Source organism: Bos indicus, chromosome 9 (assembly GCF_029378745.1).
Source record: "Bos indicus isolate NIAB-ARS_2022 breed Sahiwal x Tharparkar chromosome 9, NIAB-ARS_B.indTharparkar_mat_pri_1.0, whole genome shotgun sequence".
In the NCBI taxonomy this organism is placed as follows: Eukaryota; Metazoa; Chordata; class Mammalia; order Artiodactyla; family Bovidae; genus Bos; species Bos indicus.
Genome location: NC_091768.1, coordinates 76,837,838 through 76,855,141, shown reverse-complemented (window position 1 = coordinate 76,855,141; position 17,304 = coordinate 76,837,838). Strand labels below are relative to the sequence as shown.

General features: G+C 36.2%; 2 protein-coding genes across 20 annotated transcripts in view; one reads left to right on the top strand and one right to left on the bottom strand.

Moving 5' to 3' along the window:
* The window catches only part of REPS1 (RALBP1 associated Eps domain containing 1), a 90,825-nt gene extending 75,946 nt beyond the window's left edge, over window positions 1–14,879 (top strand). For 5 of the 6 annotated variants that reach the window (XM_019967503.2, XM_019967504.2, XM_070795575.1 and 2 more), the window contains 8 exons: window positions 4,119–4,191; window positions 5,586–5,704; window positions 6,558–6,622; window positions 8,347–8,532; window positions 9,698–9,790; window positions 11,369–11,517; window positions 12,269–12,374; window positions 14,614–14,879. In XM_019967503.2, coding sequence (XP_019823062.2) covers window positions 4,119–4,191; window positions 5,586–5,704; window positions 6,558–6,622; window positions 8,347–8,532; window positions 9,698–9,790; window positions 11,369–11,517; window positions 12,269–12,374; window positions 14,614–14,682 — 860 coding nt within the window. In that variant the 3' untranslated portion in view covers window positions 14,683–14,879. The remainder of the gene's footprint in view (window positions 1–4,118; window positions 4,192–5,585; window positions 5,705–6,557; window positions 6,623–8,346; window positions 8,533–9,697; window positions 9,791–11,368; window positions 11,518–12,268; window positions 12,375–14,613) is intronic. The other variant, XM_019967502.2, reaches the window with a different exon arrangement.
* A 2,002-nt stretch (window positions 14,880–16,881) lies between these two features.
* Window positions 16,882–17,304, bottom strand: part of ECT2L (epithelial cell transforming 2 like) — an 83,007-nt gene continuing 82,584 nt past the window's right edge. For all 14 annotated transcript variants that reach the window (XM_070795563.1, XM_070795564.1, XM_070795567.1 and 11 more), the window contains one exon: window positions 16,882–17,231. In XM_070795563.1, coding sequence (XP_070651664.1) covers window positions 17,104–17,231 — 128 coding nt within the window. In that variant the 3' untranslated portion in view covers window positions 16,882–17,103. The remainder of the gene's footprint in view (window positions 17,232–17,304) is intronic.

The following is a 17,304-nucleotide window of genomic DNA, read 5'->3' as shown; positions in this document are numbered from 1 at the left end:
TCTCTGGCCATCTAGTGTCCTGGACTCAGTGCTTCCAACCCAGAGGCTCAGGCCCAATCTCTCATCAAGGAACCAGGATCCCACAAGCTGTTTGTTATGGCAATAAAGAGGATTAAAACAAACACACACAAAAAAGAACCCCAGACAAATGGTAAATTCAAAATCAGACAAATTGTAACAGAAACAAAGGAACACACACACACACAAAACCAAAATAGTCCAAAGAAACAAAGTACAAGAGAGTGACCCTGTGAGCCAAAGAAACCATAAGTGATACCAACAAATTAAAAACAACACTAACTAAACAGAACAAGACCAAAGAAGAGAGCCAGCTGAGGAATAAAGCAAACAAACTAACAAACGTGGTGAAAAGAAGAAAGAAAAAAATAGAAAAGTAAAGTATATAAAAAAGATTTATATATAATAAAGAGTTTATATGTAATAATCTTATTGTATATTCTATATATATGTGTATATATATTCTATATATATATATAAAGAATATATTGCATACAGTAGTGTATATATTGTACATATATATAAATAATATATGAATCTTATATATAAATAAAATTTTTGTATAATAAGTAAGAAGGAAACAAAATGAAACAACAACAAAGAAAAAGCCCCACAGATCTGCAAAAAGCCAATGTAGAGATAGATGTATATGAAGGAAATAAAATGTGTTTTAAAAAATTCTCAAAAGCTTAAATAGATACAATAATAATGAAGTCAACAACCACAGCATCAGAGGAAAGAAAACCAGAATCAACTACAGAACAAATCAAAATATAAGAATAATAATAAATGTTTTTCTCAGGTCTCAGCTGTCAGCATCCTTTCCCCTACTGTGATGCACAGTCCACTTCCACCTCGCTAGGAAACCCTCCAGTGTTGGGGGAGCTGGTCTCTAGACCAGCTGTGGGGACAGCACAGACTCTAATCTAGTTCTCCTCTTGGAGGTTCTTGCCTCCAGTGTCCACAGCTGTCAGAGCTAGGGCATTTTGTTTTGTGGATACACTCGCCCTTCTATGCATTCCATAGACACAGCGTCTGCCTAGTTGATCATGTGGATATAATCTCTAGCTTGTATAGCTGGTGAAAAGGTTTTCAACCCTCTTCCTTGTCCACTCTGCCCCTGGAACTCAGTTGTGGTTTTATCCCCACCTCTGCTTGTGGGTCATTTACAGGAATTAGTTCCTGAGGCTGCCTCTAGGACTTGGGTCTGCCCCAGGGAGGACCAGGTGTGGAGGTGGTGCGACTGCTTAGGTTGCGGGGACTCTGATGGCGCCAGGTATGCCAGGAAGCTGGCAGCCACAGGCACAGGAGATATGGTGCTGTTAGAATCTCTTTCTAGCTTCTGGCAGCTGGCGTTCAGAGGGTCTGATGGGGGTCCTTCTCTGTTGCTTGGCATGTCAGGCACTCAGATGGCCACCTTCTCTGGGATATTCCTCTGTTACTCAGCTGCTCATGCCAGCATATAGGGGGAGAAGTGATGGCTCCACTCCTTGTATGTGACTCAGCAGTAACACCCTGCTTCCATGGCTGCCTGACTTTATTCCAAAGGCATTCCCTACAGCAGTCTCCTCCCTCCCATCCCTTGCGGCTGTTTCCCCAAAGTTAATAGCAATCCTTGCCCTGGGATTGTGGTTACGCTCCAGCTCCCAGCTGCTCTGCGTTCTGGTGGGCTGTGTCCCTCCCTAGGCTATGTAGGGCCATGGCACAGATTGTCTGTGTCGTTCTCACTCCATTCAGACTGTCACAGATCAGCTCCTTCACTCTCCAGTAGTCTCAGATGCTTCCCCTTTGTCCCAACCGATTGCCCTGATATGGGGATATCACCCCTTCTTCCACTTCCCCACCTGCTGGGGACAGGTTCAGTTGTGCTAACTCTCCTCCTCTTTTTCCCTTCCCTTCTTTGTCCTGCCCAGTTTTGTGTGGATCTGTATATTCCTTTCCAGTGGTCAGGGACTCCTGCTAGCTCTAAGCTGATGCTCTGCAAGATCTGCATCTGAAGATGTGTTCCTGATGCATCTGTGAAGAAGAGGTGTACTCCACTTCCACCTGCTCCTCTGCCATCTTGTCTCTTATCCTTAGTCTACATTTAGAATCTGAATAATTTGAATATATAGCCATTTAATAGTATCGTCACTGGATAATGCAGAGAATAGTCAATCCTTTTAAAGACCCCTACCCTCCATATTAATAAATGGATGCCAATTGCCACTGCACCTGCTTCAAGGCAGTTCTCCTGTTGGCCGTCCCTCTCAGCTAGCTCTTCCCCACTCCTTTCTTCCTCTCACAGGAAATTGTGTACGTGCTCATTCAGTCATTGTTAATGGAATACTATTAATATGTGTCAGGCTCTGTTCTAGACACTGAGTATTCAGCAGTAAACAAAACAAAAAATTCTTTGCCCTTATGAAGTTTGCATTTTATAGGGGAGACAAGAGAAAAAGGAAATAAAAATAACTGTATCTTAGGATATAGTTAATACCCTGGATCAAAATTAAGTTGTGAAAGGGGAGAGGGCGTGACAGTTTAAGTAAGGTGATCAAAGAAATCCTTACCAAAAAGTGGTATTTGAGTTAAAACTTGAAGGAGATGAATTTAACTGTGTGTGTATCTTAAGGAAGGACGTTTTAGGCCAAAGGAATAACCAGTATGGAGCCCTGGTTTAGGGAAGATGCCTTCTTTATATCTGCTGGAAACAGCCGGCAAACACCTGAACTAGAACTAGCATGTGGGAGAATAGTAACCGGGGAGCAGTGTAAGACTGACTTCTACCGAGAAAGATGAAACGCCATTTAGAAGGTTTCTGAATGGAGAAGTGATGTAACCTGACCTTCCTTTTTTAACAAGATCATTCTGGCTGCTATACTGGTAAGAGATCAGAAGAAGGCAAGAATTCAAACAGGGAAAGATGGTTTTAGGAAACGGTTATAATAATACAGGCAAGAGATGATGATGTCTTGGCTTAGGGTGGTAGCAGTAGAAGTGCTAAGAAGTGGTCAGATTCTGGCTAAATTTTGGTAGGAAAAGACCACAGGATTTGTTTACCTTTGTGATACAGGATGTGAGGGGTGGGGGCAAGGGAATCAGGGTAATTCAAGGGATGTTAGCCAAAGCAACTGGAAATTGAAGAAGTCTATTGTAGTAGAAGATTCGTGGGAAAAAGGGTAGGAATTCAGTTTTGGACGTGTTCAGTCTGAGATGCCTATTAACAACGTCCAAATGGGAATGTGTTAATTTTAACATCATTCCTGTACCAGTTAGTAAACTTCTCAGTGATTTGACAGGAAGAAGAAGCGGGATACACTTTGAAATAAAACTAAATAACCAGTCCCTTCAATTTATAACTCTTGAAAGGTATTTCATAGTATTTCTTCAGATTATCCCTTGAGTTTTCTGTTTTAAAACTTCTTTATTGCTTCATAGCTGTTAGTCTGATTCTGGGATTCTCTGCTCCTTTATAAGATTTTGAGGAAATTGAAAATATGTCCTCAGGTGAAAAATTGGTACCCTCTGGCTAATTTCATAAGTTTTATCATTGTCTAAGCACAGTTTATTCCTTTATCAAAATTTTTTAAATTTGCATAAACAGTTTTTAAGTTCGCTTTTTAACTTAAAATGCTTCTAATTTATCCTTTAAAAATGAATTTTTTCATTATAAAAACTATTCACACTTGTAGAAATGTAATAAACAAAAATAAAATACAAATTATAATCTCACTGTTCCACAAATGACCATAATTAACATTCATTGTCCACCTTAATCTTTGTGCATGGTATATTTTTATATGAAATGAAATTGTGATATATGGACTATTTTCTGCCCTGCTTCCTTGTAACTGATTTTGAATATTTCTCTATTATCAAACAGTAACTCTTTTAGATTGTAATTGCTCTTGTGCATAGTATTTTGTTGTATAAGTACACCATTTATTTGATTTATATCTAATCTTTTATGGTTAGTAATACAATGATGAAACATTAACCTGTTGGCCAATCTTTGAATATCCCTGGTTTGAAACAATAATTCAATGACCTGTTTAGGGCATATAGAATAAAAAGTAAAGAAATTATTATTATTAAATAGGATATATCCCATTTATCAGCAGATGGGTACAGTAGTTCAGACTCTTTTACTTCGGATCCAGAACAGATTGGAAACAACGTAACTCGTCAAAGGTTAGTGTTTCTGTTCATTAAAAAAGCATAATTAAAGTCTTTTGTTACATTTTAATATTGAAAATTATTTGAAACCAAGTATAAATTATTTTCGGAGAAGGAAATGGCAACCCATCCAGTATTCTTGCCTGAGGAACCCGTGGACAGTGGAGCCTGGTGGGCTGCAGTCCATAGGGTCACACAGAGTCTAAGTGACTTAGCATGCATGCATGCGTAAATTATTTTTCTCAGTTCTTCACTTCTCTAAAGGCTGTCAGGTTACCTATTGATTTATATAAAAGGGAAATGATTTTTATTCTTTCCAAAGAAAAGCAAAGCAAAAGGAATCGTTGTCTTCTTGGTATTCTGTGGAAGGTTTAAAATAAACTGATAACTTCTTGGCAGTCGGTTTAATACAGTCCTTTTTGGTAGCTGAGCAGTGAGAGTCTCTTTAAGTATGAAATGTGCAAATTTCCTTTTAGAGCTTTATGGGACAAGTACCAAAAGAATTTGGTGTTTTAAAATGTCATCTGGACACGCAGCCTAGTGTTGGGCTACCTACCCATCCTGAAGACCTGTGTCACATGTTAACATTTCAGGCACAAACAAAAATGATACAGGACAGGGTGAGGTGGCAAAGGGGTCTGTCTCCCAGGGCTTCACCATCCTCTCAAAACTGCACAGGACAGAAGCATCTTTCTCTGGTGCTTTTCGTACATCATAAGAGTCTTTTGCCACACACCTGGAGGATGTATGGAGACACTGGTAACATAGACTTTCCAGTAGCTCACACAGTCAGAAGGCTGCTTCTTCATATATCTTAGAGTTCTCATTTGGGATTTTAGTCTTTTTATTCCTATTAGTGAGGATCAGATTGTCTTAGTTCATGAGATTCTTCAGAATATAGAAGACTTTGGTGGCTAATAAGCAGATCTCCAGAGTGAGTGAACATGAGTATAATCACCTCTAAAATGAGTGATTTTAAGATGAGATGGCGTCTCACATAGTCAAGCCAAAGTGTACTTCAGCTTACCAAATTTAAGTAAGTTGAAAGCTAACCATATCTGAAAGTACAGTTACTCTTCTTTGAAAACAGCTTTTCAGATTAATATTGCCTTTAACTGAATATGAAAACATTACACTTGGTTAGTAGTCTACCTTGAATTCATGTTAATAACTTTTTTAAAAGTTCTTTAAAATTCTGTTAAATGTATAATTATAAAGAAGATTATTTGCTATATTAAGTAACTGCTTGTTGAATGCACATTGTAAATAATACTCTATTCATTGTAATACTTGTATACCCTCTGGAGAAAATGTCATACCAATAAGATCCTTTGCTGCTTAGCTAAGTTTGATTGCTTAAAAAGAAAAGCTGCAATAACGTGACCAACTGTAACGGGGCCATTTTGCAGGTCTCATTCAGGAACATCGCCTGAAAACACTGCACCACCACCGCCACCTCCAAGGCCTCAGCCCTCTCATTCTAGATCATCATCTTTAGATATGAATCGGACCTTTTCTGTCACAACAGGTAGGGGTTAGAGAACTGTGATACAAATTAAATATGTTAAATTGTTAAATATATTTAGTTGATTAAAGACACACAGTATCTTGTTTTCTCTTATTTTTTGATATTTATCTGAAGAAAAATTTTAAATTGAAAAAGTATGAGATGAGAGGGAATTTATTTTCCTTAATGACTGTCTAAAATGTGAGTTCAAATGATAAAGATGGGAACCTGAGAGATGCCACAAGAGATTTTAAAAAAAATATTTTATGTGGAGATATTAAGGAGGAAAAGCTAATAGGTCTTACATTACATGACAGAGGAGAGAGAGGAGTCATCATACTCAGAGGGTTCAATTTTTATATGACTGGTCTTACTGTTGGTCAAAATAGAAAAGTTAGGATAGAGGGTGATGATGTTCTGTTTTTGATATTATGTGGTTGGAATGATGAGAAAGAAGAGAAAAATCGACAGGTCGCTGGACCTATGGGCTAAGCAAGATTGATATATTATTTGAGAATCATTTACATAGAAATGATATACTAAAATGCTAAATGGAAAGAGGAAATTTGGAAGTCTTCGTATTGGATAGCTAAAAGTAGTCACAAAGGTGGGAAGAAAACAAGAACGTGTAGTGTTAGAGGAACAGGGAGGAGCAGGACAAGTGCTGTGTGCAGTAGAGCAAGAGAAGTGAGGTCTGAGAAGAGGCTGTGAGATTCAACCATATCCAGGCAGTTTGACGAGATGGACTTGGCTTCCAGTTCTATACATTGGCGTTTGAAATCTTTATCATTTGATCACATTCATTCAGCCTATCTGCTGTACTAGCAAAGTAATTATATATATTTACCAAAAGAAGACTTGTGTATTCACACAGGACAGCAACAGGCTGGAGTTGTTGCCCAACCTCCTGCAGTGCCTCCAAGACCACAGCCCTCACAGGTAATTCTCCTAGGTCTTTATTAGTAAGCATCAGTTATTATAGTCCCCTTGGTCAGTTTATCTGTTAGGTCTTTGATTCTATTCTAGAATTAGTTTGAAAATCGGGAATTGCCTAACTGTCATTCTTAATGCATATTTAATTCGGAGAAGCCAGGTCTTTTCTTAGAGGATAAGAATTCCAATAATGATTTGGGTTGTTTTTTGAAAGAAACGTAGAAGTGAACCAAATGATAGTGTCTCGGCAAAGGAGAGTTTAGAAGAAGGATCAGTGTATTGAGGGATAGGAAGTGTCATGTGTGTCCTGGATCTATTAGTGACTCAGGGTAACCTCCCTGTATCTCCCTAGATGTGTTACTGCATCAGTGAATAAAGTGTTGCACAACTAACAGGTCAAAGTTGTTTGATCTGCATAAAACTATTATGTTCCAAAATAGATTCTAGTTTGTAGCTTAGTTTTATGTGACTGACTAGCTGCATTTTTACATGAATGAATTAGGTTGATTTTTCTGAGTTAGAGTCTTATAATGAAATTGGTTATTTGTAGTTAAAAAGATGGTTTCCTAATTATCAAAGATACTGAAATTTGAATATTCCAGTATTTATTTTATCTAAAGGGCCAATGAAAATACTTTTACTGCATTAAGGTGTAAAACCCAGTGAATCATCTCTTGACTCAAGAACCAGTCTAGTGGGAAAAACAGACCTGTAAACAGTTATAATAGAAATGCTATAGTAGACATACTTATAAAATGTTTTAGCATAGATGTCCTAGCTAGTAACATCAGGGATCACACTGAAAAAGTCAAGTAAAATGAAGGCAGTTAGACTTAAGCAGAGACTTGAAAGATAAAATACTATTTCTTGAGGAAAAGGCATTACAACCAGAAGGAGTAGCACAGAGGGTAAGGTAAGCCTGGCATATTCTTCAAGGAAAAGCTGCTGAGTTTAGTACAACTAGAGTGATGGGAAATAAAATTGAAGAGGTGAGGAAATGACAGAGCATCTCCTATATCATACTAAGATGGTGGAGTTTTTCTTGTAGGATATGGAGGATTTTTTAAGGGTGAGCAGGGGAGAGACTTCAGATTTATTCCTTTAGCTTCTTGTGCTTCCTTTGTCACAAAACTCCTCACACTGTATTTTAATCCCTTGTTTACTTTTCTCGTATCCTGCACTAGATTATCAGCTTTGTTAAGGATGGACCTTATTTGTTTGGTCAAAAGTAGATACTCAGTAAGTTTAGTTTTCAAGTGGAGACTTTAGAAGAATTGATCTTGTAAAGAGTGGAGGACAAATTGAAGGAGAGTGCACTGGTTTTCACACTTTAAAGATAACAGTCTTTTTAGAAACATAATGAAACATTTTTAAAAACAGTTTTTTAAAATAATGAACAATTATGCAGCAACCTAATTAAGAAAAAATAGACGCAAGGGGAGAATCAGAGATTGAGGCCAGAACTTCTCTCCTTTGTTGCACATTCTTGGCAATAAGAATTTTGTGAAAGTGTCTTTTTATTTGGAGATTTGTTATCTTAATTTTTTAGTGTCTTGGCATTTCACTCAAGGTTTTTTAGAGCTAAATGTTACTGTAGCTCACCCTCCTGAATTTTCAGCTAATAAATCAGAGCATCCTTATAATAAATTTTCAAAGAAAAGGAAAGCTACTCTGTGACACTAGATCAGTAAAATGATTTGCTCCTTCCTGTATCCTAAACCCTCCTGTAGGCTCCTGGTCCCGTTGTGCATCGCCCAGTGGATGCCGATGGCCTAATAACTCACACTAGTACCTCACCTCAGCAGATACCAGAACAACCAAATTTTGCAGATTTCAGCCAATTTGAAGTATTTGCTGCATCAAATGTAAATGAAGAACAAGATGATGAAGCCGAGAAACATCCAGAGGTCTTGCCGGTCAGTTTTCAAGGGCTTCTCTAATTTTCTGCTGGGAATCTTCCAATATTGTGCTCATAAGCCAGTCTTTAAACAGAGGAACCCCTAAAAGAGCAGATAATAGAAGGGACATCAGTGAGTAAAATACCTGCTGTTGCTGCTTTTAGAGGGTTTCTATTCCCTAGATCAATGCTTCTCAATTTCTCACTGGCCTCAGACCACCTACTGGTTGCATAAAATGCTTAGTAAGAATCGAAAAAAAAAAAAATGCTTAGTAAGAATCAATATCGGGGTGAAGGGTAGATGTCACATGAAAAGATGCAACCATCTGGTTTTGGCTAAAACACTGTTCTGGGAGTTGCATTTTAATGCTAAGCATCTGATTATGTGGTTCAAAGATTTCTGTATAAGAAGAAGCTGTGGTTGCCATAGCTACCCTCAGTTTGTTTGAGAATAAGCCAGTTTATGGGGTTGCATCTTAATGCTAAGCATTTGATTGTGTGATTTGGTGAAAATTGTATGGGAGTAAGTCACATCAGTTAGACAGACTTACAGACCACAGGATGCCAGAAATTCATCTTTGCAGCCAGTGTTCTGCGGGACTGTTTGGTTCTAGCAGCAAAAACTTCTGTATGTGGGACAGGGATCCCTGTCCTCATAAGTGTAAATATGGAGTTGGAGGGAAGAGGGGAAGTTTGCTCTGATTATTCCAATTTATACTGATCTTCTCTAATTAAAAAAACTGACGTTTGACTGGCATAATTTACATAAAGAGTTTTATAGATTTGGTCCATGGAAAATTTTCTACCAGCTAGTTCTTCAAACTTTTCTCCTGGCCTGGTGCTACTAGGGAAATGGGCTGTACCTCCAAGAAGGCAGAGCAGGCCTGAGGTGGGAGTAGCGGTGTGCAGCGGGTACTTGTACGTACCCTCCCCCAACCAAAGAACTTCCCAGACATCGTCTGCCATCCCCTCAGAGATGTATTCTCTTCCCTCTCTGCCCTAAAGGGGCAGATGCATGATCGTTTCACAAGGTAGTCTCAAACTCCTCTCCTCTTCATCTGAGCTTCTTACTGTTAGAATGAATGTTTTCTAAACGTTTTGCTCTCTAATCTGTTACTTATATATTTATTCATATATGTGTGTTACTTAAATATAATTTGTAATAATAATATACTCATCTCTAGGTTGAAAAATCTTCTGATCCCGCAAGTTCTCGAGTTGCCAAAACAGATAGTAAAATTGAAGAAAAGACAGCTGCTAGTGCTCCCGCCAATGTGGTATACAAAAGTCTTTTATAGTATTGATTGTTTTATACATATAAAAATTATATGATATAATTTGAAAATCTTACAAGTAAAGTTAGAGATCATCTAACCCATTTCACTGCCTTAAACTGTAATACATATAACCTGTTTCAGAATACAGTCCACCTAGAGGTAGAGATGATAGCCTGTCATTTGTATTAATGCGTGCCACAGGTTCTCAGATTTTGTGTGGTTATTACATTGTTTCAAGTACATGAAGTAGAACTTCCTTTTTTGTCACACTCAGTTTCTGTTATTTCAGTTCTGAGTATAACAGGGAAAGATTATCAACCCTCTAAGGTTAATATTATACTCTCTGCTTTTTTTTAGCTGTCTTAGGAATGTTTTCCCAAAAATTTATTGCAAAAAATTTTAAACATACAGAAGAGTTAAAAGAATTTTATATTGTACAATAAAGCCACACCTTGATTGTACTATTAATATTTACTATATTTTTCTTCCAGTTTTATTAAGATATAATTGACATATAACACAGTATAAGTTAAGGTGTACAACATAATTATTTGACTTACATATATAACGAAATGACTATCAGTATGTTTAGTGAATGTTCTTCATTTCATATAAATACAGAATTAAAGAAATAGAAAAATATAACATTTTTCCTTGTGTTAATATACTTGCTTTATACCTGCATCGTTCTCTCTATATCCGTCCTTCTTATCTGTTGTTTGCATTTCAAAGTACATTGCAGATAACAGGACACTTTTTGAGAAAAAAATTTTGGTCACTTTTTTTGTTATCATTGAGACATCCCTGGTAGTCATTAAAACAGTGAGTGTTTCTGAAAGTATTTAAATGCTACTTTCTGGACACTTTTTTTTTTTTTTTTTTTACTGTTAGTACTTCTGTAATTTTTTTAATAGTTTTATTTTGTGAGTAAATGGCAATAGATTAAAAATAATATTTACCCAAAGGGATGGCAGTTGACTCTTGTTTTTATTTATTAACAGGTCAAATCAGGTTACAGTAAATACCAGACAGTTATATTTGATTCTGTTGAGGACAGATCTCCAATAAAATAGCCATTCATTTTTAAGAGCTCTTGTATATCTTAATGAAAGATTTTTTAAAGAATTACCTGGTTTTCCACTTCTTTATAAAGTATTCATTAAGATAATATATCTTAGGATATTTGAATAGAAAACCCTATAGTGATACTGGACGCATATTTCTGGAGACTCTCTTTTATAGTTATTGAACAGATACATATTGAGTGTGTTATGTTAAAACTGAATATTATAGCCTTGAGTCACAGAATCTGGGCCTTGAGCTTGTTATGTCACCCTGTAAAAATTTTTGTCTAATAGGTACATTTACACTTGTGATGTCACTAGGAACATTCTTTCCCATTGTAATTTAAGTTAGCTGTTGCCACAAATACATAAATTGCTTTAAAGTAGGACAAGTGACCCATAATTCTTAAGAGAATGAAAGGCTTAAAGAAAGCATATGATGTTGGCAAAGTGCTAACGGAACCACAAATGTCTTCAAGAAATGCTTATTATTCATGAAATTCTTGTCTCCCAGAGCAAAGGCACAACACCTCTTGCTCCACCACCTAAACCTGTTCGAAGGAGATTAAAATCAGAAGATGAATTAAGGCCAGAAGTTGATGAACATACACAGAAGACAGGTGTCCTAGCTGCTGTTCTTGCATCACAACCTTCTATTCCTCGGTAATCAAAGCTGTTCCTAAACACGTGTAATTACTGGAAACAAAATGCACAGTAATTAAAAATATTAAACAGAAAGGAATTATGGTCACACTGGTCCTGTAGTTGAACACAGGTCCTCCACTGTTCCGCTTTGAGAGTTTTCTCATTTATGAGTACGTGGAATATTCTTCCCACTTTTACCCGCCTAATAGTTCAACTCAAGTTACAAATCCTAGAGCAGACTTTAAAAATTATAGTGCACAGTAACACTGATGTTTTAACTATGGTTGTTCTAGAATCAAGAATTGGCAAACTAGGGCTTATGGGCCAAAGTCAACCCATAGCCAGTTTTTGTAAGGGCTTTTACATTTTTTGTAAAATGTAAAAATTTTTTTACATTTTTGTTTAAAAAGAGAAAAAGAAAAGATGAAAAAAAAAAACAATATTCAGCAGAAATGGTATGGTCTGCAAAGCTTAAAATAGTTACTGTCTGACCATTTATAGAAAAAGTTTGCTTATACCTCCTCTGCACTGACTTAAACTCAGGTGATTCTACAGAAAAGTCACTAAATCAATAACTACAGTAATTAAGCCTCTGAAGCTTAGTAGTTTTTGGTTGAGCTTTAAAACTGATCAAGCAAGGTTGAGCTATGCTAGCAGGGCAAAGATGCTTCCTCAGCATTCTGGGATTAGCCATAGATCACAGGGAAGAATGGAGCAAATTTAATAATAAGAATGAAGGTCACGTTTTTTGCTCTCTTTATCTTCTCAGGTCTGTTGGGAAAGATAAGAAAGCTATTCAGGCATCAATTAGACGCAATAAGGAAACCAACACAGTTTTGGCCAGATTGAATAGTGAATTGCAGCAACAGTTAAAGGTAATGTAGTTTCTGAATCTTTATTTGGAAAGTTCCATGGACTCAGAGCCTCTTATTGTTGAACTAGACTTGGAGGTGATCCACCAGTTCTTATGCTAGTATGAAACTTTTCCAAGTAGCAGGAGAAGTGTGGATCTAAAATGTTTTATATGCCTTTGAATCTTTTAATATTAAAAAGAATTTCCTGTACTCATTTCTTGTATGATTGCCTTATCCTACATGTATGTAAAGCATATTCCTAAAATGTTCAGCCCTGAATGTTCATTGGAAGGACTGATGCTGAAGCTGAAACTCCAATACTTTGGCCACCTGATGCAAAGAATTGACTCATTTGAAAAGACCCTGATGCTGGGAAAGATTGAAGGCAGGAGGAGAAGGGGAAAACAGAAGACCAGATGGTTGAATGGCATCACTGACTCAATGGACATGAATTTGAGTAAACTCTGGTAGTTGGCGATTGACAGGGAGACCTGGCGTGCTGCAGTCCATAGGGTCGCAAAGAGTTGGACACGACTGGGCTACTGAACTGAGCTGAAAATGTTCGTTAACTTTCATAATGAAACCCAAGAGTAGAAATGTTGTGACCTCTGCTACCTCCAGGATCATATATGTGGCTGTCTATACACTAATTCTACAATGATTCGAGTATTGTAAATTTATCCTTTTATCAAAACAACTAAGATTCTGTGAAAATGACAGGTCTAAAGAAGAGGGATGGGGGCAATTTAGATCATCTCTAAAACAGAAAAGACAAACCTTAAATAGAAATGGTGCTCAGGGCCAGCGTGTACTTCTGTCATCTGTGCTTGAGAGGATGAGTTTGTTTTCTTGCTTACTACTACTAACCATGATTTTTTTGAATCCGTATACATAGAAACCAGCAAGCAGAATCATGTATGATTCATCAACATTATTAGGCATTCACATCTTATAAACCAGTGGTTCTCAAACCTTAATTGTATACACTTAGGAAGGGGTCACATGTTAAAATGAAAATTTTGATTCATGTCCAGTATGGAGAGGGACCTGAGACTTCTGCAATTTTTAATAAGCTTCCAGGTGAAGGAGATGCTCCTGGACAGTTGACTCCACTTTGAGTAGCAAGGTTGTAAACCATAAAGATGAGGAAGGAGTCCATGGAAATGTAAAATGAATACAGAATATTCTGTATTCTGTTCATATTCCTTTTCTAGCATTTATTAAATTGTCCATATCTATGGCACATTAGTGTCTCTGTCCTACTAACCTGAACTCACTGAGGCTAAGTCATAATCATCCCCATTTACAGTGACCATGTAATACATTGTTCAAACCAGAGTACTTTGAAGAGAAAAGGATATGTTAATGTGTAGGCCAGGACATCAGAGATAAACTGAGATTGTCCTGGATAGATTTATAACCATCATGTCTCTGTCCTCAAAACTTCACACATGTTGGGCATTTGATAAATATACGTTAAAGGAATAATATTCTTGTATAACTCTTTAGTCAAAGAAGATATTCATAGCTGTTCTATGACTTGTGAATTTGGTCCATTGTAAAGGAAGAATGTAAAACTAAATGACAAGCTTGCTAGTAGCATACCTTGAGGTGAAAATTTTGTTAATGCATGTTTTTCTGAAGAACTACGAAAACCATAGAAACATGTATATAGAAGCTGGTTTTAAAAATCACTTTTCTCATTATCCTCTGAGAAAGTGTGGTACCAGATAGGAGGTAATTCTGGTTAAAACAAGAGAAAAAGAAAAAAAGGATATGGCTTCATAAGAAGTTGCTGACTGAAAAGACTGCCCCAAATTGACAGTCATTAGAAATTTTGATTATAAAATACATTTATTCATTGTGAAACGGAATCTCAAAATGAGGTGCAGGAGTTGTTATGACCAGAGGTAATCACCAGGGGAGAGTATCTTTGTTAACCAGCGTATCTGCAGTTACTGCAAGGGGTGGGCTTCGTGCAAAATTCATGCATTAATAACCACCATCTGCAAATACTGGCTTTTCTAATAATGAAGGAAAAAAACATTCGATTACCCTGATTTTAAGTAATGAGAAAAAAAGATTTTAATTAAGATTGTGTTTTAATGCATGCACCTATAAAGAAACTGTTTCTAAAAGGAACAGCTGTCCCTTCATCTTCTTAAGGAACGGAAATTGTTTTATTGATGCAGAGCTGCTGTTAGATGTGCCTTCATTTTTGTATATGTTGAAACATAACTTGTCTTTCCATCTTTTTCAGGATGTTCTTGAGGAGAGAATTTCCCTGGAAGTTCAACTGGAACAGCTTCGACCATTCTCTCACCTATAAGCCAATTGCCGTTAACTGTGAACATACCCATTTTTAAGCGGTTTTGGGTTCAAAGCCAATTTGGAGACCCAGACATTCAGCTCACTGCTTAATTCAACATTAAATTTTATGATTCTGTTTTGCCCTATATGTTCACCATTGTATTTAAGTATCTTTTATTTTTTAATTTCAACAATAAAAGGGTCAGGATGACTTTTTCTGGAGGGTGTATTGTGTTTGTTGGCACAGCCCCCCTCCCCCCGTGTTATCTCATAACTTTGGTGCATTATACTTAGTGGCCAAAACCTCACACTGCTTGGATTTACACAGTGGGCTTCTCATTTAACACCTTAAGCACAAACTCAGAAATATTTTCAAAAGGAGACTAAATAAACTGTCAATTTGTCTTTTAGGCTTAATACTTAAAGAATCCAACAATCTTTAAAATGCGTTTCCTATTTGATTTTTAATTTGAAAGAACTGTATTGGATAAGGCATACTTTAACCATAAGCTCTGCTGTAATCAACATTCTTCAAGAGTCTCATGGCACTTTCAAGCTTTTCACAGCAGCTTAGAGGGCAGATTTTATGTTTTCCTTACGAACGTTTGATCAGGATCACCTGTGACTTAAACTTTGTTGTGTGTGAGATTTTAATTCCTCGGCAGTCCTGTAAAATTAGGAAATAACTAAAGATAGGCATTTTTAAATTGTCTGCTAGAAGCAAAGGGAAAGTGTTGACGCTGCAAGCCACAAAAGTACTGTCCAGCTGCAGACGTCACTTTTTGCATGATTTATGCACTAAACTCGCAATTATAAGCTTATGTTCATCAGTCTCTAGAAGTGTTTTCAAGTAACATGTTTTAGAACTTCTGAGGATCTTAATTATTCACTATTATAATAAACGAAAATTCCTTAAGATTCCTAGTTATCTTTAGCTCTGTTGTTACTCTTTCTTTTGCCATGTTTTTGTTGTTTAGTCCCTCAGTCATGTCCAGCTATTTGTGACCCCATGGACTGTAGCTTGTCAGGCCCCTCTGTCCATGAGACTCTCCAGGCAAGAATACTAGAGTGGGTTACCATTTCTACTCCATTCTTTTGCTATAGAGAGAGACTTTTCCTATTAACAAAGAGTTTCTAAAGTATGTCCTATTCAGGATAATGTAGTGTCTCGGGATTTGTTTTGTATTCTATGGTATTTCCATTTTGATCACATTTGTGAATTTACATTTATTGCTGACTAAGAGCAGGCATTCCTTTAATGTTTTATTCTATCTGACATAGATGTTGAGCTGCATGGTTTTATCATAATCAGAAGTGTGATTTTACACTAATTAAAAACATTTTAACTTTTTGTACTTTTTTTAAGAATTAGAAGGAATTTGTATTTTTGTTATAGAAAAAAGAAAATGTTTAAAATAGCCTACTTCACAATCCTAGACTGTACTAGTAGATTTCATTTCCTTAAAGGAGAATTTGAAGCAAAGAGGAAACTGACAGCCAAAAGCTTCCAAGATTAATACAATGTTATCTACCATTAATTGAGTAAAACTATTACTACTGCATATATCAGCCAAAGTTTCAAAGTAGCTAACCAGGTTATAGCTTCAGTTTATTAAATAATTAAAGCTTTAAGGGCCCAGAAAACTACTCAATACCTATTTTTATTTTTTTATGTTTTAAATAGAATTGTCTTAATTTCTTCAGTTTTTACTCAGCTAATTTCCATTACAGGCAAGTTTCGTTTTTGTTTTTTGTACCCCCTCACCCTCTACCAAACGGCCTTCTAATTTAGCAATGTAACAAATTTTTAAACCATTTTATTTGGAAGGTCTAAGAATTTAATTTTGCAACAAAAGAACACTTAAGAATTACAGAAAATTTTAGTGCTTTATAGTGGTATGTTTTTAATGCTCTCTGTAGAAATATATTCATATTTTGGATATATGTGACCAGTTTTTTAGTAAAGTACTGTTTAGATTTCTTATACATATTTTTAAAATCCATAACTATTTCATGGAAATGTTAAAAGATGTTGATAAATCACCAGCAGATTAAGACATTTCTCTAGACTGATGATTTAAGAAATACTTTTCATTATGACTTTATTTTTCATTAGATCAGAAAACAAATCTTTAAATACTCAATATCCTTATTCAGTCTTAGGTTTTGTCAGTCAGATTAAATAATAATGTCCATGAAAAACAACTATCAAAAGAAGTGGTTCAGATTTTTATATTCAAATTTTTCTTATCCATTTCACATAATTGAGCATAGATGATAAAGTTTAAAAGTTAGGAGTAACTTTATGCGTCCCCCTAGTTCATCCACCGATCATCCATGATGAACCATTATTCTGCTTCTTACTGAATCTTCTGGAACAGAAAACAATATGTTGTCTTTGTCAGGGCAGATTGGCACCCCTGGTGTTTGAAGTCCAGACTCACTTTTCCATACTACTTTTGATGGCATTTTGGAGTACAGACAACCATAGAAATTTATCATCTTCAACTTCTGTTTCACAAATCCATTCATGTTTTGGACCTTGAAGAATAAATGCATTCTTGATAACTGTAAAAATATTGGAAGTACATAAATTAATTTTTGTAGGTAACAGTCAAAAGGAAAAAGTGTTTTAAAATTC